At 52.3% G+C, this 23,759-nt stretch overlaps 14 protein-coding genes and 2 non-coding genes across 16 annotated transcripts; 9 read left to right on the forward strand and 7 right to left on the reverse strand.

Annotated features, from left to right (window-relative positions):
- Positions 1-205: 205 nt before the first annotated feature.
- On the forward strand, positions 206-1,909 carry SMF2 (divalent metal ion transporter SMF2; the record flags this gene model as incomplete). Its single annotated transcript, XM_022606481.1, has 1 exon — positions 206-1,909. One exon carries the CDS (start codon positions 206-208, stop codon positions 1,907-1,909), a length of 1,704 nt encoding a protein of 567 aa, XP_022463172.1.
- Positions 1,910-2,215: 306 nt separating this feature from the next.
- On the forward strand, positions 2,216-2,722 carry COX6 (cytochrome c oxidase subunit VI; the record flags this gene model as incomplete). The annotated part of the gene is made up of 1 exon (XM_022606482.1): positions 2,216-2,722. The coding sequence occupies one exon, from the start codon at positions 2,216-2,218 to the stop codon at positions 2,720-2,722; it is 507 nt and encodes a 168-aa protein (XP_022463173.1).
- A 126-nt stretch (positions 2,723-2,848) lies between these two features.
- Positions 2,849-3,361, reverse strand: ELF1 (Elf1p; the record flags this gene model as incomplete). Its single annotated transcript, XM_022606483.1, has 1 exon — positions 2,849-3,361. One exon carries the CDS (start codon positions 3,359-3,361, stop codon positions 2,849-2,851), a length of 513 nt encoding a protein of 170 aa, XP_022463174.1.
- Positions 3,362-3,599: 238 nt separating this feature from the next.
- CIC1 (Cic1p) lies at positions 3,600-4,718 on the forward strand (the record flags this gene model as incomplete). Its single annotated transcript, XM_022606484.1, has 1 exon — positions 3,600-4,718. The coding sequence occupies one exon, from the start codon at positions 3,600-3,602 to the stop codon at positions 4,716-4,718; it is 1,119 nt and encodes a 372-aa protein (XP_022463175.1).
- Positions 4,719-4,951: 233 nt separating this feature from the next.
- On the reverse strand, positions 4,952-6,958 carry ERC1 (Erc1p; the record flags this gene model as incomplete). The annotated part of the gene is made up of 1 exon (XM_022606485.1): positions 4,952-6,958. The coding sequence occupies one exon, from the start codon at positions 6,956-6,958 to the stop codon at positions 4,952-4,954; it is 2,007 nt and encodes a 668-aa protein (XP_022463176.1).
- Positions 6,959-7,140: 182 nt separating this feature from the next.
- On the forward strand, positions 7,141-8,295 carry MAD3 (Mad3p; the record flags this gene model as incomplete). The annotated part of the gene is made up of 1 exon (XM_022606487.1): positions 7,141-8,295. The coding sequence occupies one exon, from the start codon at positions 7,141-7,143 to the stop codon at positions 8,293-8,295; it is 1,155 nt and encodes a 384-aa protein (XP_022463177.1).
- A 96-nt stretch (positions 8,296-8,391) lies between these two features.
- On the reverse strand, positions 8,392-9,786 carry TPH3 (Tph3p; the record flags this gene model as incomplete). Its single annotated transcript, XM_022606488.1, has 1 exon — positions 8,392-9,786. The coding sequence occupies one exon, from the start codon at positions 9,784-9,786 to the stop codon at positions 8,392-8,394; it is 1,395 nt and encodes a 464-aa protein (XP_022463178.1).
- A 396-nt stretch (positions 9,787-10,182) lies between these two features.
- On the reverse strand, positions 10,183-12,048 carry MPS3 (Mps3p; the record flags this gene model as incomplete). Its single annotated transcript, XM_022606489.1, has 1 exon — positions 10,183-12,048. One exon carries the CDS (start codon positions 12,046-12,048, stop codon positions 10,183-10,185), a length of 1,866 nt encoding a protein of 621 aa, XP_022463179.1.
- Positions 12,049-12,627: 579 nt separating this feature from the next.
- BBC1 (Bbc1p) lies at positions 12,628-15,195 on the forward strand (the record flags this gene model as incomplete). Its single annotated transcript, XM_022606490.1, has 1 exon — positions 12,628-15,195. One exon carries the CDS (start codon positions 12,628-12,630, stop codon positions 15,193-15,195), a length of 2,568 nt encoding a protein of 855 aa, XP_022463180.1.
- A 240-nt stretch (positions 15,196-15,435) lies between these two features.
- On the forward strand, positions 15,436-16,086 carry PET130 (Pet130p; the record flags this gene model as incomplete). The annotated part of the gene is made up of 1 exon (XM_022606491.1): positions 15,436-16,086. The coding sequence occupies one exon, from the start codon at positions 15,436-15,438 to the stop codon at positions 16,084-16,086; it is 651 nt and encodes a 216-aa protein (XP_022463181.1).
- Positions 16,087-16,353: 267 nt separating this feature from the next.
- LSO1 (Lso1p) lies at positions 16,354-16,626 on the reverse strand (the record flags this gene model as incomplete). Its single annotated transcript, XM_022606492.1, has 1 exon — positions 16,354-16,626. One exon carries the CDS (start codon positions 16,624-16,626, stop codon positions 16,354-16,356), a length of 273 nt encoding a protein of 90 aa, XP_022463182.1.
- A 545-nt stretch (positions 16,627-17,171) lies between these two features.
- On the forward strand, positions 17,172-18,605 carry POL31 (DNA-directed DNA polymerase delta subunit POL31; the record flags this gene model as incomplete). Its single annotated transcript, XM_022606493.1, has 1 exon — positions 17,172-18,605. The coding sequence occupies one exon, from the start codon at positions 17,172-17,174 to the stop codon at positions 18,603-18,605; it is 1,434 nt and encodes a 477-aa protein (XP_022463183.1).
- A 201-nt stretch (positions 18,606-18,806) lies between these two features.
- Positions 18,807-18,888, reverse strand: KNAG0Btrna9S. Its single transcript has one exon. It is a non-coding gene; the product is annotated as a tRNA-Ser (tRNA).
- A 1,239-nt stretch (positions 18,889-20,127) lies between these two features.
- RNR2 (ribonucleotide-diphosphate reductase subunit RNR2) lies at positions 20,128-21,315 on the forward strand (the record flags this gene model as incomplete). Its single annotated transcript, XM_022606494.1, has 1 exon — positions 20,128-21,315. The coding sequence occupies one exon, from the start codon at positions 20,128-20,130 to the stop codon at positions 21,313-21,315; it is 1,188 nt and encodes a 395-aa protein (XP_022463184.1).
- A 247-nt stretch (positions 21,316-21,562) lies between these two features.
- Positions 21,563-21,671, reverse strand: KNAG0Btrna7P. The gene is made up of 2 exons: positions 21,635-21,671; positions 21,563-21,599 (listed from the first exon to the last, which is right to left on the reverse strand). It is a non-coding gene; the product is annotated as a tRNA-Pro (tRNA).
- Positions 21,672-22,133: 462 nt separating this feature from the next.
- RRN7 (Rrn7p) lies at positions 22,134-23,750 on the forward strand (the record flags this gene model as incomplete). The annotated part of the gene is made up of 1 exon (XM_022606495.1): positions 22,134-23,750. One exon carries the CDS (start codon positions 22,134-22,136, stop codon positions 23,748-23,750), a length of 1,617 nt encoding a protein of 538 aa, XP_022463185.1.
- Positions 23,751-23,759: the final 9 nt, after the last annotated feature.

Genomic DNA, 23,759 nt, shown 5'->3' on the forward strand with positions numbered 1-23,759 from the left:
CGAAAGGCAGTGCCTTTGAACAAAGAGAGTGTTGTTCTGTTTGATTGCAGTTTGCTTAAGTTCATCGAAGTCTATATCTCGCACGTACCTGTATAAGTAGTGGTGTCTTTGTGCCCCGCACACATTTTTTTCCCCGTGCATGGCGTTACAGATATAGCACTTGCATAAACAGTATTATATCAGGAAGAAACAACCGTTTCTGGCAATGGGAGGTAAGTACAAAGAGTTGCCCGTACATGAGGCTGAGGAGCTACTGCGAGGTGGTCTGCCGTTGGGGGATAGCGAACCGTCCGAAGTTCTGGACGGCGAATCTCTGCGGGTTGAGCAAGCGGAGAGGGAATCAGGGATGATGGTTTTCCAGGCGTTACGGAAGTACGGGAAGTTTGTTGGTCCTGGGCTGATGGCCTCTGTGTCGTACATGGACCCGGGGAACTACTCGACCGCTGTTGCGGCCGGGTCCGCGCACAAGTACAAGCTGCTGTTTTCGATTCTCGTGTCGAACTTCATGGCCGCGTTCTGGCAGTCCCTGTGCGCAAAGCTTGGGGCCGTCACTGGACTTGACCTCGCGCAGAATTGCAAGAGGCACTTGCCTCATGGTCTGAACATTACGCTGTATATTCTCGCCGAGGTAGCGATTGTCGCAACGGACCTCGCGGAGGTCGTCGGGACCGCAATCTCTTTGAATATCTTGTTCGGGGTCCCGCTCGCGCTGGGCGTGGTGCTCACCGTTGTGGACGTGCTGATCGTGCTGATGGCGTACAAGCCGAACGGGTCGATGCGACTGATCCGGCTCTTTGAGATGTTCGTGTCTGTGCTCGTCGTGCTGACGGTGATCTGCTTCGCTGTCGAATTGTGCTACGCGGACTTGGGCCCCGCGAGGGAGATATTCACCGGGTTCCTGCCGAGCAGGGCCGTGTTTGAAGGTGACGGGTTGTATCTGTCGTTGGCGATCCTGGGTGCTACCGTGATGCCGCACTCGCTATACCTTGGGTCCGGCGTCGTGCAGCCGCGGCTGCGAGACTACGACATCAAGCGTGGATACTACACTCCAGACGAGCAAGACGCAGAGAACAACCACGATAACTACCGGCCCTCCTTCGAGGCAATCAACGAGACTCTGAACTACACGGTCGCTGAGTTGCTGATCTCGCTGTTCACTGTCGCTCTGTTCGTCAACTGTGCGATTCTGATCGTATCCGGTGCGACTCTGTACGGGACGACGCAGGACTCAGGAGAGGCGGACTTGTTCTCGATTTACAACCTACTGTGTAGCACTCTATCGAAGAGTGCTGGGATTGTGTTTGTGCTCGCACTTTTGTTTTCGGGACAGAGTGCCGGGATTGTGTGCACGCTGAGTGGGCAGATGGTGAGCGAGGGGTTTCTCGACTGGACCGTGCCTCCTGCGATTAGGCGGTCTCTAACACGGGCGGTAGCGATTACACCGTGTCTGATCCTTGTGCTCGTCGCGGGGCGCAACGGGCTGTCAGGAGCTTTGAACGCCTCGCAAGTCGTGCTCTCTTTGCTACTGCCCTTCGTGTCCGCTCCTCTCATCTACTTCACGAGCAACAAAGAGGTGATGCGTGTACAGACGAACCACCACAACAATTGCCAACAACCGCCGCGGCGCTCTACTGCAAGAAAGTCCCTGGATGGTGACGATGAGAACTCGTTCCCGCTAGAGGACATGACTCTCACGAGCAGTTCCTCTCAGGTACCGCACGCACCACTACAGCAAGAACAAGAAATTGCGGCGCGGGACGTCTCCGGAGACACCGCCCTTGCAGAGTACAAGGACATGAGCAACGGCACGGTGACTACGGTCGCCGCAGTGCTTGTGTGGCTGCTCGTCTCCGCCTTGAACATGTACATGCTCATCAGCTTCGCTCGAGGCCAGGACGTCCATTTTTGATCCAAAAATTAAAGCCCTGGATGAACGAATGCATCATGAACCGAATCAGAATCATCACCAACCGTGACAGATCCACTGGGCATCCACAGCGTGTCCTCAGACGGCGGACCGGCTGCCGCTACTACCGATCCACTGCACATCGACTTCCCGCCAGCCAATCACATCGGAGTTCTCGGGTCACAGCCAAATTTGAAAATTCGATATAAATTAAAAACAGTCGAAGACGAAGACGAGGGGACTCCCTCCGTCGAGGCGATGGGACCCTGGTGCTGTTGGTGAGAGTGCGTTGCCGAGTTGTGTTGTGCTATGTTGTCCAGAGTAATGTTTAGACGTGGTTTGGTAGGTGCCCGCGGGATTGGCGGTGCGCGGAGGTCGCTTGTGTCGGTGACGCAGACGCAGACGAGGTTGCAGGCAAGGTTGCAGTCGCGGCTGCAGCCCCTGCGCAGCGTTCAGATCCGGAAGTATTCCGAGCACGCGGATGAGGAGACGTTTGAGGAGTTTACTGCGCGGTTCGAGAAGGAGTTCGACGAGGCTTACGATTTGTTCGAGGTGCAGCGAGTGCTGAACAACTGTTTCTCGTACGACCTGGTGCCCGCGCCTGCTGTCCTGGAGAAGGCGCTGCGGGCAGCGCGCAGGGTCAATGACCTGCCCACCGCGGTGCGCGTCTTCGAGGCCCTCAAGTACAAAGTCGAGAACGAAGATCAGTACAAGGCGTACCTCGAGGAACTTAAGGATGTCAGATCCGAATTGGGCGTCCCACTGAAGGAGGAGCTCTTCGACCCAGAAACGACAGTACAGAACCCATCGAATTGACGCAGCAACGACTGATGCTTCTTTATTTATATCTCTCTCTATTGTCTAGTTAGTATGTATAACTACACCTATATTCTAAGATTCGAGAAACTCGTACTGTGTGGGGGTGACCGTTGGTGTCAATCACTATTCGTCGTCGTCGTCGTCATCATCGCTGTCTATGAGCGCTCTACCAGTTCTCTTCGGGCTATCCCCATGCGTGTCATCATCCGCTTCCACCTCCTCTTCGTCCTCATCCGAGTCCAGCACTCTACGCTGCACACGTGCCGCTACAGCAGCAGCACCACCTTCAGAACCCACAAGGGTACCGGCGCCGTGCCCACCGTCCGAATCGCTCTCGTAGTCGCTACTGGACCCCTCGGACCCGTCGCCCTCGGACTCGCTCGCCCGGCCCTGGTTCACCTCCTCGACCGCGTCAAACCAGTCGCTGTACACGTCCACGGGCTGCGACAGCGTGTTGATCCGCGTCTGGAAGGACTGTCCGCAGATCTTGCACGACAGCGTCCCAATACTGTTCTTCTTGTCCAGCGTGCACGAAACGGACTGTTCGTGGTTACAAAAGAGACAATTGAACTTTGTGTCCAGCCGCTGGACGACCCGCTTCACGGGGCCTCTGCTAGATTTCTTCCGTTTACCCATACTGTCGCTCGCACTGGGCCAATGCACCCTCTCAGATCCCGCAACTAGCCGTCTCCAGGTCCATGTCGTCGTCGTCTTCGGTCTCTCCTTCGAACTGTTCAAAACGTTGTCACTTTCGACGGATTGAAAAATTTTCTTAAAAGTTTTGCGATGAGATGCGATGAGCAGTTCGTTCTTGAAGAGCGTTTGGGTTTGATGTTTGATGTTTGGTTGGTAGGTTCTCAGGGCAGCAGAGTCAATGGCTAACAGAGGGAAGACGGCGGGAAAGAAGCAGGTGCAGGTGAAGAAAGCCGCGAAGCAGGAGGCAGCGAAGAAGCAGGAGGAGAGGGCTGTGCCCGAGGAGAGGGTGACGCGGGCAGTGGAGCAGTTGCGGGAGTACGTTGCCCGTGAGGGGTCCCAAAGTGAGGGTGGTGGGAACGATTTGCTTGGTGGGGAATCCGAGGATCTGGTGTCTGCTGTGAGTCTGGTCGTTGTGAACAAGGACTCGTTCACGGGTGCCGCTAAGAACTTCAAGTTGCGGTTGCTGCCAGTGGAACACTCGCTGTACAGGCCCTGGAGGGACCACAGTGCCACCGCGGTGAAGGATTTCAAGACTCTGTTGGTGCTGAAGGACGCGGACGCGGGGAAAGTCACTGCGGAGGGTCTTTCTGAGGCGCTTGAAAGCTCGAAGATTGTCGTTGATGAGGTCATTACGGGGAGAGACCTCAAGACCACGTACAAGGCGTACGAGTCCCGCAGGGCGTTCCTCGCACAGTTCGGGCTCGTCATGGCGGATGAAAACATGGTCACCACTCTGCCAAAGCTTATGGGGAAGAAACCTTTTGAGAAAGTGGAGACCACCCCGGTCCCAATAAAAGTGTACTCCTCCAAGAACGTTTTCTCCGAGGTCACTTTGAAGAACTCGATCGAGAAACTGTTCCTTTACCAGCTCCCAGTTAAGCTGCCAAGGGGTAACACTTTGAACGTCCACTTGGGGAAACTCGAATGGTTCTCTACAGGAGAACTCGTGCAGAACATCGAGAGCATACTCTCCAACCTCCTACCAAAATTCAAGATCAGGGCTGTGTTCATCAAGAGCAACCAGTCCCCAGTCTTGCCACTGTACTACAACGAGAGCATACTCGAGGAATTGGCCGCAAGCAGGGAACAAGCAGAGGGCGCCGCGGCGCCGGGCGAACTACCTACTGCAGAGATCGACGGGGTCCAAGTGCGCCTGTCAAACTTCGACCAGGCTTTGCTCGAGATTGCCAATCCAAACGAATTAAGCACCATCTTTGCCAAGAACTTGAAGAATGCAAAGAGAGACGCTCCAGTGGAGGAAGACGCAAAGAGGGTCGTCAAGAAGGCCAAGAAGTAGCAGGCCTTTTGTCCCTGACCCATCCAATGCATTTATTGAATCACCCAATCATAGCACATACCTGTATACTACTCAATTCTGAAATAGAAAGAAGGCACTCAGCCCTCACCTTTTAGCACTAAACCTATGCTCTCGCCTGCACGATATAGAAACCCCAATTGATACACCAATGTATATATATATATGTATGTATGTCTATGTAGGAAGCGTCTTGGACGAGAGGAACAATCGTACTAGTTTCCCCCCTCTGCGTTGCGGACTTTTGCCGCGTGCATGATACGTCCCCAGTCGCCGTGGAAGACGGCGTACCCCTGGCACATGCTCATGATGATGAGCGCGCATATTATGCCGAGCCATAGCCCAGCGATGCCGAACCCGCGGTGGAAAGTGAGGAAGTACGCCATGGGGACCCCAACGCAGTAGAACGCGAACAGGTTGATGTACCCTCCTATCTTCTGCCTGCCTTGCCCGCGGAGACACCCTGCGGTGGATGCGTTGAAGGCGTCGAACAGCTGCATGAAGGATAGCAAAGGTAGCGTTGAGACGACGAGCTCAACGACGTCCTGTTCGCTGGAGAACATCGCCGCTAGGCCGTGTCTGAAGTAGTAGATGATGAAGATGTTGAACGAGGAGCACGCGAAGGAAAGAAGAAGCGAGATCTTGCAACTGACGACGCAGCTCTTGTACAGCGAGGCGCCAACAAGGTTGGCAACTCTCGTGCTCGTAGATACGGAGATCGAGAATGGTACCTGGTACGCGAAAGACGCAATCGTCGCGACAATAGACTGTGCGCCCAGCGCGGCCGTGGAGATGTGCGACGCAAAGATGGTCAGGATTTCGAACCCAAGGAACTCCGCCTCGACCATGATAATCCCAGGTAGTGCGAGGTTGAGCATCTTCTCCCAGTTCTTGAACACCTGGTGGCGCTTGATGAACCCAGTCCAGCACTTCAGCGGGGTTTCCGCGTGTTTAGTGAAGACGGTATAGACGAGAAGACCGGTAGCCATAAGCCAGTAGTTGATTGCCACAGAGAGCGGTGCCCCCAAGTACCCAATCCCAATGAATTTATTCCAGACGAACAGGTAGTTCATCAGTGCGTTAAGTGGGGCACAAACGAACAGAACTATCGTCGAAGCGTGGAAGATCCCCTGGCATTGAAGGAAACGTTTTCCACATTCGAATAAGATGAACCCTGGCACGCCGAACGCGGTCACTTTAAGGTACTGCGCGGCCAAGTGGCACAGCTCCCTCTCTGGAATCATTAGCGCCAAGATAGACTCAGACCAGAACCACCAGATGTACAACACGGGGATGAACGCGATGATCGTAATTGCGGCGCACCGTTGCACGAGCAACCCGACAAGATGGTAGTTTTTGGCACCGTACGCTTGCGAGCACAGCGTGTCGAGACACGTACAGAGTCCCTGGATCGCAGCAAGTCCCGTAATGTTGGCCGTCATCGACCCGAGTGTAACACCGCCCAGCTCTTTCGTCCCCAAATGCGACACGGAGAAGATCGAAGCAAGCGAGAGCGAGTTCTGCAGCACAAACGTGAAGATCAGCGGCAGCGCATTGAACGAGATCACTTGCGCCTCCCGCTTGTACGACGTGCTAATTTCTTTACCTTGCTCAAGGGCTTCCTCCCACACGTTCACCACAAGGTCGTCCTCGTCGTCCCCACCTTCGAGCCCCTCCACATTGCTGTAGAACTCGTCCATGAGCAATTGACTCTTGGACAGCCGGTGACTCTTCTTCAACAGCTTGTTGTCGATCAGCAAGTCCCTCTCCTCATCGAGCAGAATCTTGTTGTAAGAGGAACTTCTCCTTCTCCTGGACTGCGGGCGGCCACCGGCACCACCACCGGGAATAGCACCGTACCCTTGCGATGACTGCGGTGGCGCACTCGCCCCACGTACGCCTCCAGATACTCTCCGCGTCTGCAACGAAGCTGGTCTAATCAACTCATTATTTTCCCCCATCAGCGACTGGTACCTGGGCTCCTCTTCCTGCTGTTCCTCCTCCTCTTGCACAGCTGTCTCATCGAGAACACCGGCCTCAAGGTCCTCCTGCACCCGCGCCAGCCTTGCATCCTCCTCGGCCTCCAATTCATTGAACACACGCTCACTCTCCTCCCCAGGAATAAAGTCCGCCGGAGTGAAAAGCCCACCTTTCCCGACACTGCTGGAGTATATAACGGACGACCGCCTCGCGGACGTCGTATGCGAAAACTGTTTCGGCATCTCTTCTCGCAATCCTCGTAACAGCAGAAGCTCCTAACAAGTCCGCACCAACCACTAAGTGTTTTGGTTGTTGGTTAGTCGTTAGTGCAACTCATTATTCAAAGTGAAAAATTTTATACGTCACAAAATTTCAAACTTCATCAGAAGGTCATCGCGACGACTAAGACAGCGACAAGAAGGGCATGAAACGCAGTGCTTTCGAGCCATTGGAGGGCGAGAAGGAGAACGCGGTAGCCCTGGTCGGTGGGCGGTCCCTCGCGCGGGTTGTGGCGCTTCGAGCGGCGGCACCGCGGGAGCTGGGCGCGATGAGGGAGCAGTTTGAGTCGCGGCTGGCGTCGTTGGACTTCGAGGGGGACCCGCTGGCGGTGTTCCTGGAGTACATTGCGTGGATCAAAGATGCGGTGGTGCAGGGTGGGATGTCGCGGGCGAGCGGGCTGCTCGAGGTCACGGAACGGTGTCTGATGTACTGTCAGGGCGAGGAAAGGTACGGGAACGACGAACGGTACGTGCGTCTCTGGCTGGAGTATGCGTGGACTTTCTGTGGGGACGATGCGGACCGCAGGGACGTGTATGTGTTCATGTTCCGGAACGGGATTGGTTCCCAGGTAGCCGCGTACTACGACCAGTTTTCGAAGTGGTTGTATGCGATGGGTAAAACGGAGGAGTGCCTCCAGCTACTGCGGACGGCACAGGCGAGGCGTGTGCAACCGGAGAATCTCATAGTGAGACGGTTGGGACAGCTCGCGCAGAGCACCTCTTCCGATGTAGACGGCACGGCAATGGCACAATACTTCAGTGAGAGCAATCCGCCGACGATTCTGAGCAGACGGCGAGATTTGCTGCAGCAAGAGCACAGGGAACGGCAATTGCAGTCGCAATCGGGCAGCACCAGGACTAGCAGTAGCGGTATATTTCGAGACGACGATGACGACGATGACACCAACGACGAGACAACTCCCCACAAAGGTTGGTCCTTTTTGAGATCCAAGCGGCAGCGAGACAAAGAGAACCGAGCTTTGCCGCAAGGAGTCATTGAACGCGGCATGAACCTGGGAACCCTGGACACTCTGGACAACACGGTGTCCACCGCTGGCAAGACCAAAATGGCCATATTCCACGATTCATTGGGGAGGAGCGACCCTGTGTACACTACCTTGCCCAGCTGCGACGACAAGAGCGAGAAGATAGACTGCAACTTCGCACTGGTGTACGACCAGGACGAGGAGTACTCCATCGAAATGATCTTGGCCGTCTCTAGAGGGTTGCTCGCAGCTGGGTACTGTCATAAAAGAAGAAGGTTAAAGCCAGCGGCCCGGCCCGTGCGTATGCATACATAGTAAATGTAGAGTAAACTAAGGTAAGAGGGTGCAGTAGAGCGACTCACTCAGATTCGTAGCAGTAGATGGTTTTTGGTGGGGGAGGGGAAGTCCTGTTCAAGTTGATAACGTCGCACCGATGTATTCTGAAACAGTAACCATTGCTGCGGCTAGCGGGTCACCCCCCGCGGTCCCAGCGTTCGCTAGAAATCCCGGGATCTGGTCCTCCGCCAAGAACCGCGTCTTTGGCAGTCTTGGCAGGGCGAACATCAGGGAGTCGCTGTCCTGTCTCGAAGTGACGAATTTGCCGGGACGTCCGTACTTCCTTGCAATGTCAAACATGGGGATAATGAACCGTGTCATGGCTCCCAAGTGGGAGAGCCCGTTGTGCGCGATAGGCCGTACCAGCAGCCCCGTCTGTCTCGTCTCGTGCTGCGTCGCGGACTTGAGCTTTATAGAGCTCGTCGAGACCCTCCTCCGTGGGGAAAACATCTTCCTCTTCCCCGTCGTGCCCCCGATGTTGTTGTACTCGTTCGAGTAGCGGACGTCGCCCAGAATCCTGATTGTGTTTAGGTTCTGCAGAAACGACACTGGGTCCAAATCGGCGTCCGCAGTGTTGTAGAAAAAGATGTCCTGGATGTAGTCACAGTCCGGGATATAGCACACGAGGTTCGACGCCGCGGAGGGGTCCGCGCTCCTGTTCTGCGTGTATATCTTGATCTGGCACTTCCCTTTGGGGTCCTTGCCCGACCGCGCGTCCCTGTTGATGTGGCACCACGCCTTGACCCACCCAGTACCCTCCAGGTACACCTCGCACCAGTCCTTGAAGTTGTGTGGCGAGTTCAGGATGATCTTGATGTCCGGTAGATGCTTCCCCATGTTCGCGATGACCGTACCTGTCAGCGACTTGTACAGTGAGATCCGTTCGAACACGGACAATGACAGTAACTTTACGAGCTTGGCAAGTTCCCCGTCCGACGCACAGGAGAGTGTGACACGCGGGTTCGTGAAACAGACACGCGAGTCCTCCACTGTGTAGTTCGCACCCGCGTTGTCCCCCACGATGAGTGGCATCGTGTACTCCCTGTTAGTGTCTCTTGGAACGATCCTGACTGTGTCCCCGACGAAACTCAGCGATGCGAGTTCCGCAGTGGACCCGTCCATGAACGTCGCGGACCATTGAGACGCCGAGGGGCCGTCCACCCATGAGTAGTACTCTCTGTGAGCCTGCGCCTTAAACAGAGTCAGGAGCGGCTTAATGTTTTCGTATATTTCCGGTGGTAGGTCGTAGAATAGGCCAGTTGTCGACAACCGGGCGGTGTTGCTGTAACCACTAATGTTGTTGCTGCTATCTGGCGACAGCGGCGCCGGCATGGATGTTGGCGTGCCGGGCACCTGCAGCGAGCTAGAGTCACTGCCGCTCGATAGGAGCGACGCAGGACCCGCGACCGTCGCTGACAGCCTCCTCTTGATCACAACCGGGTTTCTCAGCCCGTCAGGTAGAAACTTCATCCTGTTTGTGTGTGCGTGCGTACGTCTACCGAACGGAATTGGTAAAGACCAAAAAAACAGTCTGGCAAAACCCGTTGATCTCTCGTCAAGATATACTCCCGCGCCTGCAAAGCGAAGGTGGGCTGTGCGGTTTATAAAGAGACAACCACCACCTTGAAACCCAAAAAAACGTCATACTTTGCGGTCAATTAGTTCCACGCACGTCCCTCGAGCAACGTCTCCTATTACAAGAAGACGTCTGCTCCCCTCCTCGTACCGGCGACGTCCTGCGTCCGCTATTGTCTCCTATAAGCGACTGCGTTTCTCAAAGCGGTGAAAGAACAACACACAGTGCGCGATGAGCGAAATACGGCCCTCGAGGACCGGTACCGTGGTATCTTAGTCCCGTGGTACCGTTCAGTAGTCCGGTTCGTCTTGGCCGAACGCTGGGACGTCGTGCTGTTGAGGGGTCTGCCTCTGGTGTTGTTGTAGTGCGTTGTCCTTGAACAATTGTAGGTCGCGCTCCGTGACTGCGTTGACGATGAACTTCTTGAGCGAGGTGTAGTGTTCGCTGCCGTAGTTCTCCTCGACGCTGAACAAGACGCTTCTGACGAGCGGTTTCGCCTGGATGAACCAGTCCGGCAGCGGAAACTGCTGTTCTGTGTCTGCGCTGGCGAGGTCGTACTCGTAAATGCCGATTCTCGTGTACGTGCTGTCTCGCCGGTGTGGCTCCCCCGCGCTGTGATCGTGCGCAGTGGCAGCGAACGCACGCGTGTCCCTCTTGTCCGCTAACTTGACGTACACTGCAACGTGTTTCGGCGCAGAGTGCATTACGTGTAGGTTGTTGGTGAGCCTGCCGTGCACGTACGAGAGTCTCGTGAGATGCAGTGGTCTGTTGAACCTGATGGCAAGGGAACAGAGTGCACCTGTGCCCGCATCGTGCTGGCACTGCCAGTAAGTGGAGGACCCACCGCATTTGTCGTCCGCGAGCAGTTCTGTAGCCGGGAGCGCGTTCCCAGCGCGGTACGGCTGCGAGGTGAGGCTCTTGATCAGGCGTGTGCCCTGCGCGTACGTAGCGAAGTCGAGGTCGTCCCTGTCGCATTGGTTTGCCGGGCTCTGCTGCTTGGCGTCGTAGATCTCGTTGATGAGCCGTTTCAAAAGAATCGTGGAGCACTGCTGCCCGCCCGCCGGTGTGGAGGCGGATCCACCCCCAGGTGTGAGTAACTGCCTTTGCAAGTGGTTCTTGAGCTCCTGGAGGATTTCGAGCTTGTTCTCCTGGAGGGTCCTGTTCAATTCAGCGATGAAGTACCCCTTGTCGACGTACTGGAACTCGTTTGTGAGAACCTCCTTGATGTAGTTGTTCAGGTCGTAGTCTAGTGGTGGTGCCGTGACCGTCTCCGTGTACTGGAGAATATCCTTGAGCATCCCCGCCAAGTAACTGTGCAGTTCAGGGATGACGAGTACGCTGGACTCGTTGTTGACCATGACCGGGATCTCCCCCGGGAGGTCCTCTTGCAACTTTGCGACGAGTCTTGTCTGTAGAGTAGTGATATTCTCTAGGGACAAAGCTGGTTGTGGCTGAGGAGTATTCCGCAGCTGGTTGATGCGAGCGTGTAAGGAATCCAGTTCGTGCTGGAAGTTGAGGATGTTCCCCGGTAGCAGTTTCTTGATGTTCTTCTCGAACTGCTGCACGACCACTTTAAGCTTGTCGTCGAACTCTGAGCCACGGCGTTCGTCGCTGCGCCGCAACTCGTTGTACAGGTGGTTGATCTGTTTCTGGATGTTCAGGAGTGACCCTGGCGGTGTAGTAGTAGTAACGCTGCCGTCCCTGTTCCCAGCGACAGCGGCAAACACGACCGCAAAACAGATCAGCACGAACAACCCAAGCAAAACCCTCCGCAGACCACCACCAGAACCACGGGGAATCTCTTCAAAACTCAGTATAGACTCAGAGGTGTCACTGGGGACCCGCGACGTGTCCTGTATGAAACTCCGATCACCTAGATCCTCACTCTCATCTGAAAGTTCGTCATCCAAATACGACCCATGCTCATCCGCATAGGACCCACACTCATCGACATACTCCCGGTCCTCCTCGTCCTCACCGTCGTCATCTTCAACGGTCCCGTCGCTCCCATGTGCATCCAGCGACATTCTAAACCTCTCGTACGTGTCATCGTCGTCCTCTCGGGGGGACCACCGCCCATTGACCCGGTCAATCAGCAAATCCCTGTACTTCTCCCGCACAGACCTGCCACTGTCCATACCGCCGCCAATTCCCATCTCTCCAATGCCCTGGTGCTTTGCGTCGTTGCGTCAGTACGTTTCGCTGCATCCAGCTGTCCTCATCGCTTGCGGTTCTCGAGAAACGCGATTATTTTAACGCGTTGACGCGTAGCAACTTGCAATGAGGACCAAGTGATACAACCGCTGCTGCTGGCCGTCCAGGACACTTGATGACCATGCAGTGGGATGGGGGTATGCAGTTGTGGTGGGACGGGTGTTGTGTGCTGTCCCGTGGGTCCCGTCCCGTCCGGGGGGACACACTTGAGTGGAAACACGCAGAGACGGGATAGAAACACCCGTGGAAGACCCTCAGAAGCCTCATTCAAAGCAACACATGGGGAGGGCCGACCCGTACCTACCATCAACATGGTCAGCGGCAACCCTCGCCATGCTGTGGCGGGTCCCGGCACCGCTGGGGACCCGTCGCAAGCGTCCCGTCACCCGGCCAGCTGTCCGTCTTCGAGGACCCGTTGCACCTTCCCCTCCGAGTCTTCACGACGACGACGAAGGTGAAGAGGATGGGGCGTTGGTCGTGTGCTGTGGTTGGTACCATCAGTTGTAGGACTGAGCAAGACGATGAGCGATCCTGCGGTGCCGTTCCAGGCGGTCGCGCAGTTCGCGTACGAGTCAGAGTTCGAGGACGACCTGAACTTTAAGGCTGGGCAGAAGATCACTGTCACGGCAATCGAGGATGACGAGTGGTACGCTGGGGAGTACGAGGCAGACGGTGGTACTGTGGCCAGTGGGATCTTCCCGAAGAGTTTTGTCACGGTGGTGACGAAGCAGACGGAGGCGCAGGAGGTGCCCGCAGCGCCCGCAGCGCCAGCTGCAGAACCGCAGTCTGACGCCCCTAAGACCACTGCTCCACCCAAGGCCACTGCTCTACCCCAAACCGCTGCATTTCCACCTCCAGAGGCGGTCGGCGGGCCGACACAAGGTGCAGACGTCGACGTCAACGAGTACGCAAGGGAGAAGAAGGATCTCCCCAAGATGAGTCTCAAAGAGCGGATCGCGCAACTGCAAGAGCAGGAACGGTTGCTCAAGGAGCAAGAAGAGCAGCGTGCTGCAGAACAGCTCCCAGTGGCACACGCTGGACAGGTTGCCTCTGTTCAGAGTACCGTGGAACGCAGATTGTCTGCGTCGATGTCGCTTCGCAGCGGCGGGGAACCTGCTGAGTCCAGTGTGCAGGCCTCTGAAACCGTTGTGCACGTCGAAACGGGTCCTGGGGATGCCGAAGAAAGTAGTAGCAGTGGTGATGCGGAGACAGGTGGCGATGATGGTGGGGAAAGTGCTGCTCCTGCCCCTGCTCCGGCTCCTGCTGCGCTTGCGCCTGCTCCTGCTCCTGATACTCCAGCGGACGGCGAGGCCGAAGAAGACTCTGAGGAGGCGAGACGCTCCGCGCTGAGGGAGAGAATGGCTAAATTGTCTGGAGCAGGCAGGTTTGGTGGGCCCGTTGGGTTCAACCCGTTCGGTGGGCCCGCAAGCACTGCACATGCAGCAAGCACTAAAGAGGAGCACCCGCCAGTAGAAAAAGACACAGAACACGAACAAGAGAGCGAACTTGTCAGAGACTTGCCCCAGGCGATCCCAATAATGCCCTTTGCGGACCCAGCGGCTTTGCCCTTCTTAAAGAAGAGAACAACGGTCGAATCCGCGGAAACTCATGAATCACACGAACATCAGGATGAACCAGTGGAACCTGACGCGGACAAAGTGGAAACAGAGGCACCTGCAACAGATGCAGCGGCCCCACCACCAGTCCCCGACACAGCGAGTTCAAACTCGGAGGATGAAGCAAACGATGAAGCACCACCACAACCACCTTTGTCGAAACCACCGTTCGGGTCGCACGCACACGAGCATGCTGCTGTACCTCCACCTCCTCCTCCTCCACCACATCACGCACCAACTTCCGCTGTCCCACCAATCCCAGCGCAGCATCACCACAAAGAACCACCGACTCTGTCCCATGGTCTGCCACCGCCACCACCTCCACCGATCCCCCCAGTGGAACTCCCAGAGGAACTGGCTGAAAGCGCAGCGCCCCACAGATCGGCCCCATCACCACCTCCACCTCCTCCTCAACCACCTGCTGTAGCTTCTGCAATTCCACCGATCGCATCGCATCCACCACCTCCACCACCTCCACCACATGCACCAGAGCAAAATGCAGAAACTGACTTGACAAGTGGACTTCCACCTGCGCCGCCCGTGCCCCCCGTTCCACCTGTTCCTGCTTTCGCGCCGATGCCCCCCATCCCCGGTGCTCGCCCTGCTATCCCAGGCACAGACATCCCGGGGCCCTTCAATGATTTGCCCACAGAGACTGGCGCCCCCGTTCCACCAGTGGTGCCAATGCCAAGCACGGCGACCCCCATCAGAAGAAACTCGACGCAGAGGGACCTCACCGCAGTGTTAAACAACTTGGTCGTCCAATTGACCGAAGAGGATCCGTGGTGGGCAGGGAAGACGCCCACGGCTCCAGAGCAAGTCCAGGCGACCAAGCTTAAGTACGTTCTCGAAGTGGAGGACCACCGCATCACAAGACGCGACGCTGAAACTTGGATCTTCAGGACCGTCTACTTATTATTCGAAAACTTCACCGTGCTGAGCTTGGCCCTGGTCTACAAGGAAAGTTCTCCACTGGACACGGCAAAACTGGTCGACCAGAAACTGACTCCCTTCCACACAGCACAGCCGCTGAACGCGTTCTACAACAAGGACATCATCAACCAGTGCCAGGTTGTTGTCAACAGGAACGTCGGCCACGGGTTTGTCTCGGATGTGATCCACGGACTGGGTAAGGACGTCGTGCTGCCCATCGGCCACCGCACGTTCGGCGTCCCGATCTTCAGCATCAAGTTCGGCGAACAAACGGACAATAACGCACTGGCACAGGTGCAACCGGGCGATGTTTTCGTCGTGCGCAAGGGCAGGTTCGAAAGACACGGTAAAATTGTCGCCCTTGGGGACACGGAACCGTACGTCGCCATCATCACAGACTTCGACCCGAACAAGAAGAAGCTCAAGGTGGTAGAGGAACGCGACGGCATAGCGACTACCTCGAGCTACAAACTGGGACACTTGCAAGCTGGCAGGTTGAAGATCTTCAGAGTTGTTCCAAGAAGTTACATTGGCTGGTGATCAACCTAAACACGGGAGGCCGCACGCTCTCTTTACTTCTGCTCTTTTTATGACTTATGAGGCTGTGAGTGGCTGTGAATCATCTCAATATACACATATAAAGCTACGTTCGAAACTCTTTTCGGTTACCGTTACATTACATATTCAGGTATACACAGATATATGTATATATTTGCTACCTTCAACAAAAGAGCCCCACTTCATCGCGAGGTTATCGCTCGATAAGGGACGAACTGCTCAATGAAGCTCCGATTGCAGTTCCTTGACAACATTAAGCACCTAGCGGGTACCCCTCTGCCCGTAACAGCAAGCAGCTCAGCATCATGCCCGCCGGGCCAACTGCCGAAGGGTCTACACGGGATAGTTCTGCGAGTGGCCAACCAATGGAATCTGCACTCAAGAGAGTCCCTGGTCTACCAAGGAAAGTACATGTACATGCGGTTCTTCCCCACTTGGCATTTCCTGTCACTGTTCAGGAAGACCCGCCCCGCTGTCTCGGTCAAATTCAATAAAGAGATGACCTTCCTCAACGAGTGCGGCACCTACTTGCAAACAGAGTATGCCAAACGGAAGAGTGTAATCCCTGCAGACTATGCAGTATGGAGGAGGAAGATAACCATGTACGTCAAGAGCGAGTTTATTAGACAATGGCGGTCTTTGAACACAACTACCGGTAGCTTTGACGCCAGCGGGGGCACGCCTGTGGGTGTCGCCAAGGACGGCTACTACATCGTGCATTTGTCAAAGATGCCGAGTAATGACGAACTGCCCGAACTCCAAAGGGAGATCAATGCCGCCGTGACAAGAACTGCCGAGTTGTCATGGGACAGCATCTTGAAAACGAAGCCAGCGACAACAGATCAGGGCGAGACAGCAACTCCAATTGGGTAGACTCTATAAACGGCAGGTTTAACGTTAAGGCCTTCAATAGACTTTTGAGAGACAGCGATGCACCTTATAAAGTGGTTCAGGAGAAGTAATTGAAACCAGTTGGTGTATGTTTACATATATCTTACAAACGATATGCTATAAACCAAATTGATGGCTGCCTCGAAGCGACGACGATCCTACTAACCCGGAAAGGGTTTCAAAACCAATGATACTAGTGCGCATTTATGACGTCTTATGAAGGTGGACAGGGAAGGGATCCACGGTTTTTTATTTACCCTTCCCACCTACCCCGAGCGCTTCCTGTTCCGCTGTCAAAAGCTCCGCACGTTCCCGTCTAGCTCTCAGTTTATCCTGCTTTTTTTGCTCTTCGAGAAGTTTCTTTGGGTTGACCTTCCTGACACCTTCTTCCCACTTCTTGCTCTCCTCGACTTCCTTTTCAGCACGTTCAGCCTGTCTCTTCTCATACTCCTGCTTCCGCTTTCTGGCACGGCCCTGTGCCACTTTATGGGCTGTCTCTGAATATCTCTTACCGGATACCATTATTATAATTTGCTGTTCTGTTGTTGTTATGTGATGATGACCTGCCAGGGAGGAAGACACCTTCAGACTACAGATCCATCCTCCCACCAAGGCATCGCAATAATTACCACCTGCTTATATAATTTATCACCATAAGATTGTCAACACCAAATGGGGTGTCGATCGTGTGCTACTTTCGAACGAGTGCCATTTTTCCATTTTCTGGCACCCTGTTTTGGCACCCAAGACGTACAGCCCTACGAACACCCAGGCTTTCTAAGACCAAAAATGAGTGGGAAACCCCCCAGTCGATGCGGAGGGTGTCGGGCCCCACAGTGTAAAATTAGATCAAAACTCGCGCTGCAACTGGCACGGCAATTCGCATCTCGTTGTGTCGCTGCTCTTTTGTGACGCAGTGAAAGAAGAAACGCGAATATAATTTTTTTGCTGCGATCTCTTCATACATACAGTTCTCTCTTGAGTCTGTCACCTTTGGGATCGAGCAGGAAGGTGCAATTGACGTTCCCAAACAGTCGTTTTCCAGTGGTGTTACGCGATTGGCAATTATGGATGCTCTGTTGGAAAAGTTCAATGCGGAAAGACCAGGGGATGCTCCGGAACCTGTCAAGAGGCATCAGGTAGATGCAAACTTCGATCAGCCGAATCCCTTCGATTTGAAATGGGCAGACAGGGACTACAGCAGCCAGTTCTATCACATGTACCAGTATCGATTGAACGTTCTGCGCGAAAGGGTTGTTAAAGAGTGTAAGGACAAGTGGGATAATGGGTTCAAGTTGAACGGTCGGCTCGTCGTTCAGAAGGAAAAAGTGCTCGATATCCAAGGCAGAGAGCCTTGCTGGTGTGTTGGCACGATATACTGTGAAATGAAGTACAAACCGAATATTTTGGAGGAAGTCGTGAACGACACGTACGGCGTCCCGGACTTGGTGAAAAGTTACACCGACCCGCAAGGCGAGGACGAAATTATGCTCGAAGACGAGAGTGGGAGGGTTATTCTCGTGGGGGAATACATCAGAACGACACCCTTTATAACTGGCACCGTGGTCGGGATACTGGGGATGGAGGCAGACCCGGGTACTTTCCAGGTGCTCGATATCTGCTACCCAAGCGCGTTACCCCAGATACCGCTGCCGCACCCTGTAAGCGAGGACCGTAAAATTGCACTGGTGTCAGGGTTGAATATCAACACAACACAGCCCACGCGTATCACAAGACTGAAAATGCTGCAAGAGTACCTGACAGGGTATCTGGACAAGACCGAGTATGTCTCTGAGATCTCGCGTCTGATCGTATGCGGCAATTCGGTCGAATTTCAGACAGACGACGCGGAGAGAGGGAAATTGACCAAATGCTTGGAAGAGTTCGGTACATTCCTGCGTAACGTCTTGCCCTCTATCCCCGTTGACGTCATGCCTGGCGCAAATGACCCTAGTGATAAATCTTTGCCCCAACAGCCGCTGCACACTGCTCTGTTTGACGAGTCCATGCGTCCATATTTCAGCGCGGAAAACCGACAACTACTAAATCTAATGACAAATCCTTGTTCCTTCTCCCTGAATGGGTGGGATGTACTGGCCATGTCAGGACAGAGTATCAATGATATTTGCAAGTACATCATACCGTACACGAAGGAAGGGAGTGACCCAAACTCGGAGGCATCATCTGAAACGATGCCCACGGACACGACGGAGCACAGGTTGGATTTAATGGAGTGCACAATGAAGTGGCAAAACATCGCACCAACGGCACCGGACACCCTCTGGTGCTATCCATACAAGAACGACGATCCGTTTATCTTAAAGAGGTGGCCACATGTGTACTGTGTGGGTAACCAGCCGGAATTCGGTAGCAGAGTCATTACGATGAATAACGGAGCGAAAATCAAGATGATAGCGATTCCTGAATTCAGCACTACAGGTAAGATTGTCCTGCTAAATTTAAAGTCCTTGGATACGGAGGTAGTACGTATAGATATATAGTAAACCCGCATCCTACACGCTTACGTGTAAAACACAGTCAAGACCTTATTTTTTTTCCACTTGTTTTTTTTTTTGATTTTTTTTTCTTTGTGTGATTTTCGTGTCAAAAATGAAACGGGATGCCCGCTTGTTGTCACTGCGGTTAATGTACCGGGAGTTACAGAGGAAGAACAGCGTAGTGCTGGGAAGGCAAAAAAGTAACGACAACTGCAGGATTCGAACCTGCGCGGGCAGAGCCCAAAAGATTTCTAATCTTACGCCTTAACCACTCGGCCAAATTGCCTTGATGAATTGGTCTTGAATTTTTGGATCTTCAGATTTTGCTGGGGAGTCATTCAAGGGTATAAGGACTAGACGGTTAAGGTTCTTGAAGAAAGTAGCAACGGCAAATATACTGCTTGTAAAGCCTTCTCGTTCTGTACTAGCGCTTAAGCTAGGGTTTCTACGAAGTTGCAATTGAAAACATGCCTGTGATCTGCACGTCTCGAAAAAATCGATGGATGCGGCAAACTGTACCTTGTGCCAGATTAAAGAGGAAGGGCTGCTAGAATAAATGTTGAATTTTCAGTAAACCTGACATAGTCAGTTACAAGACCCAATGACCAGAACATTTAATGGCCGCCACATCCTCCATCCCCATAGCGTAGGGGCACCGGCCACGTCGCTGCGTCTACGTTCCACCCCAAAGCGTGAACAGCAACTACAGTGAGGCGACGCGACGCCTCCCCCGCAACACCCAGTTTTCCATGCACACCACCGTTGCCATGACTTCCTCCCGCGCCAGCTTCGCGTATCCGTGGCGACCAGTAACCATAACAACCGTTTCCATGGGAAACCAAAAAGAAACACAGCAACAAAAAGAAAAAAGAAAAAAAAGAAAAGAAAAAGACAAAACAGCTCGTTTGCCTAAAACAAATACTCTCTCCGCCCCTTCCTTCGCGCTTCTCTCCTGCGGCTGTTTCTGGGCACCGTATTACCTGATTCTGTCGTTTCTTTTTATTTTCCTATTCTGGAAGCAGTGCTATCTCGCATAGCAACGGGCGCCCGTTGCCTGGTCAACCAGCGGATAACGCGTTGCCAGTGGGGGGGCGCGTAACACAGCTATGAGAACTGGCCATCGATGCAGTCTAGATGAGAGGGGGAGGACAGGCGGGTGTGTATACAGTTGTCGCTAAGTCACAGACTACGTTGTATGTTCCCAGATGTCACATCTCCAGTAAAACGGCGCAGGAACGATCCAGAAACCCATTTTTTTCAAAGGAAAAAATTTTCTTTTTTCTTTTTTTTTCTTTTTTTCTTTTTCTTAATGGGAGGTAAAGTGAAAGGTAGAACTTTGCAATTATTTGATATATAAGCAATTGGAATATTTAGGGAACATTTGAGATGTGATACTTGGTAGTTTAGATAGTTTTCTTGTTGCTTTTTCTTGCTTTTTGTTTCTAGAAAAACCAACAGGAATTTAGCCACCGTCTATCTTTCCATCCCTTGTTTCTTCTCCTCTCCGCTTTCACTTTAATATAATATGTCTAAGGAAACTCCATCTAAGGCTGCCTCCGCTGCCCTTTCTGATCTGGAATTGAAGGATGCTAGTGCTAACTTGGGGATTGTCCAGGAGGCTGATGACTCCAAAATTGCAGAGGTCAATGAGAGATTGAGTGAAAGTGCCAAGTCTCACAAACAATACTTGCACTCGCACAGAATTCAACGTCACGCTTTAAAGGAGACTGAGAAGGAGGAACCAATCATGGTTGGTGACAAAAACAGACACACCGTGTTCCCTATCAAATACCACGAGATCTGGCAGGCGTACAAGAGGGCAGAGGCCTCCTTCTGGACCGCTGAGGAGATCGACTTGTCCAAGGATCTTCACGACTGGAACGTCAGAATGAACCCTAACGAGAAATTCTTCATATCCAGAGTCCTCGCCTTTTTTGCCGCTTCTGATGGGTTGGTCAACGAAAACTTGGTTGAGAATTTCTCCGCTGAGGTCAACATCCCAGAGGCAAAGGCTTTCTACGGGTTCCAAATCATGATCGAAAATATCCACTCGGAGACGTACTCCCTACTGATCGACACATACATCAAGGATCCAAAGGAGAGTGAGTTCCTGTTCAACGCCATTGAGACGATCCCACAGATTAAAGAGAAGGCAGAGTGGGCTCTAAGATGGATCGGTGACTCCGAGAGTGTTTTCGCTGAGAGATTGGTCGCCTTTGCCGCTATCGAAGGTGTCTTCTTCTCTGGTTCCTTTGCCTCTATCTTCTGGTTGAAGAAGAGAGGTTTGATGCCAGGTTTGACTTTCTCGAACGAGCTGATCTGCAGAGATGAAGGTTTGCACACTGACTTCGCCTGCCTATTGTTTGCTCATTTGAAGCACAAGCCAGACCCATCCGTCGTCGAGAGAATAGTCACTGAGGCCGTCGAAATCGAAAAGAGATATTTCTTGGACGCTTTACCAGTCGCTTTGCTTGGTATGAACGCCGATTTGATGAACCAATACGTTGAATTCGTCGCCGACAGACTGTTGGTTGCATTCGGTAACGAGAAGTACTTCAAGGTCGAAAACCCATTCGACTTCATGGAAAACATCTCTCTTGCCGGTAAGACCAACTTCTTCGAGAAGAGAGTCTCCGATTACCAAAAGGCTGGTGTCATGGCTCAAGCTACGAAGGAGGAAACTGGTGCCTTCAACTTGCAAGAAGATTTCTAAGCCTCGTGCACGACTCACTGCGCTTGCAAAAAATATTTATCACGCCCGTTATACAATTGATAATATATCGATCTATATATTTTTAAAATGACATTATCTCAAATCAATCCTCTTGATTAGGAATCGCGATATTGTTACTTAGCAAAAGTAACTTTGTCTCTTCCTCTATTGAAGACTCCGGGAAACAGTGCTTCCCTTGTGTGGGTGATCCAGGTCAAAAAGTTTCATTGTCCAAAAAAAAATATTCGGGGCATACTGGGAATTGAACCCAGGGCCTCTCACATGTTTGAGTTTTGTTTCCTAAGTTTGCTTAAGAATCGCCCAAAGCGAGAATCATACCACTAGACCACACGCCCTAATAATTGAAATTTTGAGATTTCTGGGTGCTGTTGATACATGCAATACCATGAAATTGTCCTTGACGTGATTTTCCAACAGTACCACTAGGATTAAGCAACATTTAGCACCTATAAATAGCTTCAGCTTAATACAGTATATGGTAGGAGAAGAAAAGAAGTACTCCAAATAACGCGTGTACTTGAAGTCAACAGTTAGAGTTTCAGGTACGTACTCAACTCCAATAATCATGTCGGGAAAAGAAGTTTCACATGGTGAGAGTTTTTACAGTAGAACATACTACTCCCTCTACCTTGATCCCTTTTTCTGGCCCGTAACACCATGGGAAAGTACCTATGCGCAAAGCGGGACGTTTTATTGAGGGAATCAGCGTAACTATTGAAAGGAAAATTTTGAGATGTTAAAAAAAAGGCTAAGAAACATGTATACAGAAGAGGATTCCATAACAGAACAGCGAGGCGATGTCGACCTTTATTAGAGGCCCAGTATGTGGCACCGACAACTGTCCGTCCAGGTTATGGCGTGTGATTGCAGGGCGAAGGACGTGCCAATACGGTCATGTCATGGAAGGTGACATTGAATTCAACAACGATGAGGACGATGTCCCACAACTCGGATCGATGACCAGGAGGCTGAATCTGACGACAACTGCACTTGGGACATTTCAATCGAGCTTTAATGCATCACAGTTGGTAGATCCCTCGTCAACGAAAGAACAGCATAAAAAGATTTTCGGATATGATGCAAGGATACTGTTCCTGAAAGCTTTCCAGTTCATACTGCGGAAACAAAGCTCATATCTCCTGCATCATAAGAATTTCCCTCAAGAGTTCCCCATCGTGGTTAAACTAGTCTGGTCCCATTATTTGAAATACGTAAACGATAATGATCCTTTGGCAAACGCTACTTTTAGCGAGGACGAGGATGACGATGACGAAATTCCCAATTCCCGCGCTAGGATACGACAGAGAGGCAGGGCAAATAAGTTGGGATTGAACATTAATACTTCCGTCACTATACTGTATCTGGCAGCTGTTCATCTGAGACTCCCCGTTTACACGGAGGACTTTATTCAATGGATCTGTTCCAGCTCATTTCCGTACTACAAGGCCAACGACCAGTTGCCTAAAATATGGCAGAAGCGTTTGCCAAACTATTATCTAGGGTTGCTCAATGGTGGTAGAGCATTAACTGGGACTCAATTCTGCAAGAAAATTGCCTCGACTGTTTACCGGACCAATTTCAATCAGCATTTCCAGGACACTATAAACCTCCCTTCTTTGATATTCAGATTGGTAGGGAATACAACCTTACTTCCCGAGTTCTACTTCTATACCATGGCCATGATAAAACGTGTGGAAAAATCAACAGACTTTCCAGTCATCCCCAGCGATAAGCCAAGCTTTAACGCTTACCATCAGACACCTGAGATGAAAGTGATTGCATATTTTATTTTGTCATTCCGTTGGGTCTTACTCTCTGATAGTTCACGAAAACACAAGAAACAGACTTTCTCTAGTAATTGGCTAAGGGCTTTGAAAGCTTTCCAAACAGGCTGGCAAGACAGTGAATCCGTCACTGACGACAACTATAGTAACGATACCCTTTCAAAACAGATAACTGAACTATTTTCTGCCTCAGACAAAACTGATCCCATTGACTGGTCCGAAAGAAAAACCCTGCGTTATTTGAATTGGTTACAAACAACTGTTGTGGAAAAGCAGTCCTCCTTGCGTACGAACTCATTAACCATTGACCAAAATATAGCACAACGGAAGCTACACAAACTGATACCATTGAAAACTGACCAATTTCCGCTACCTACCACCACTCCTGGTAATATCACGTATGTGGAGGATCTTCAAGAAAAATACTTGAAAGTGAGGGCATCTCTTGATGACGATACGTTGCATGTTGATGCGTTCGACACGAAGTCAAATGAACGTGAAGACCTGATAGCTCGTTTGGAATATCAATTTCTATGCATAATTTCTGCTCAATTCTTTGTTCCGATGGATATCTTGGAGGATTGTGTACGCAGGACAGAGGAACACTGCTTGAAACAAATAGAATCATGACAGTTTTAA

The sequence above is a fragment of the Huiozyma naganishii genome, chromosome 2 (assembly GCF_000348985.1).
Source record: "Huiozyma naganishii CBS 8797 chromosome 2, complete genome".
NCBI classification, from domain to species: domain Eukaryota; kingdom Fungi; phylum Ascomycota; class Saccharomycetes; order Saccharomycetales; family Saccharomycetaceae; genus Huiozyma; species Huiozyma naganishii.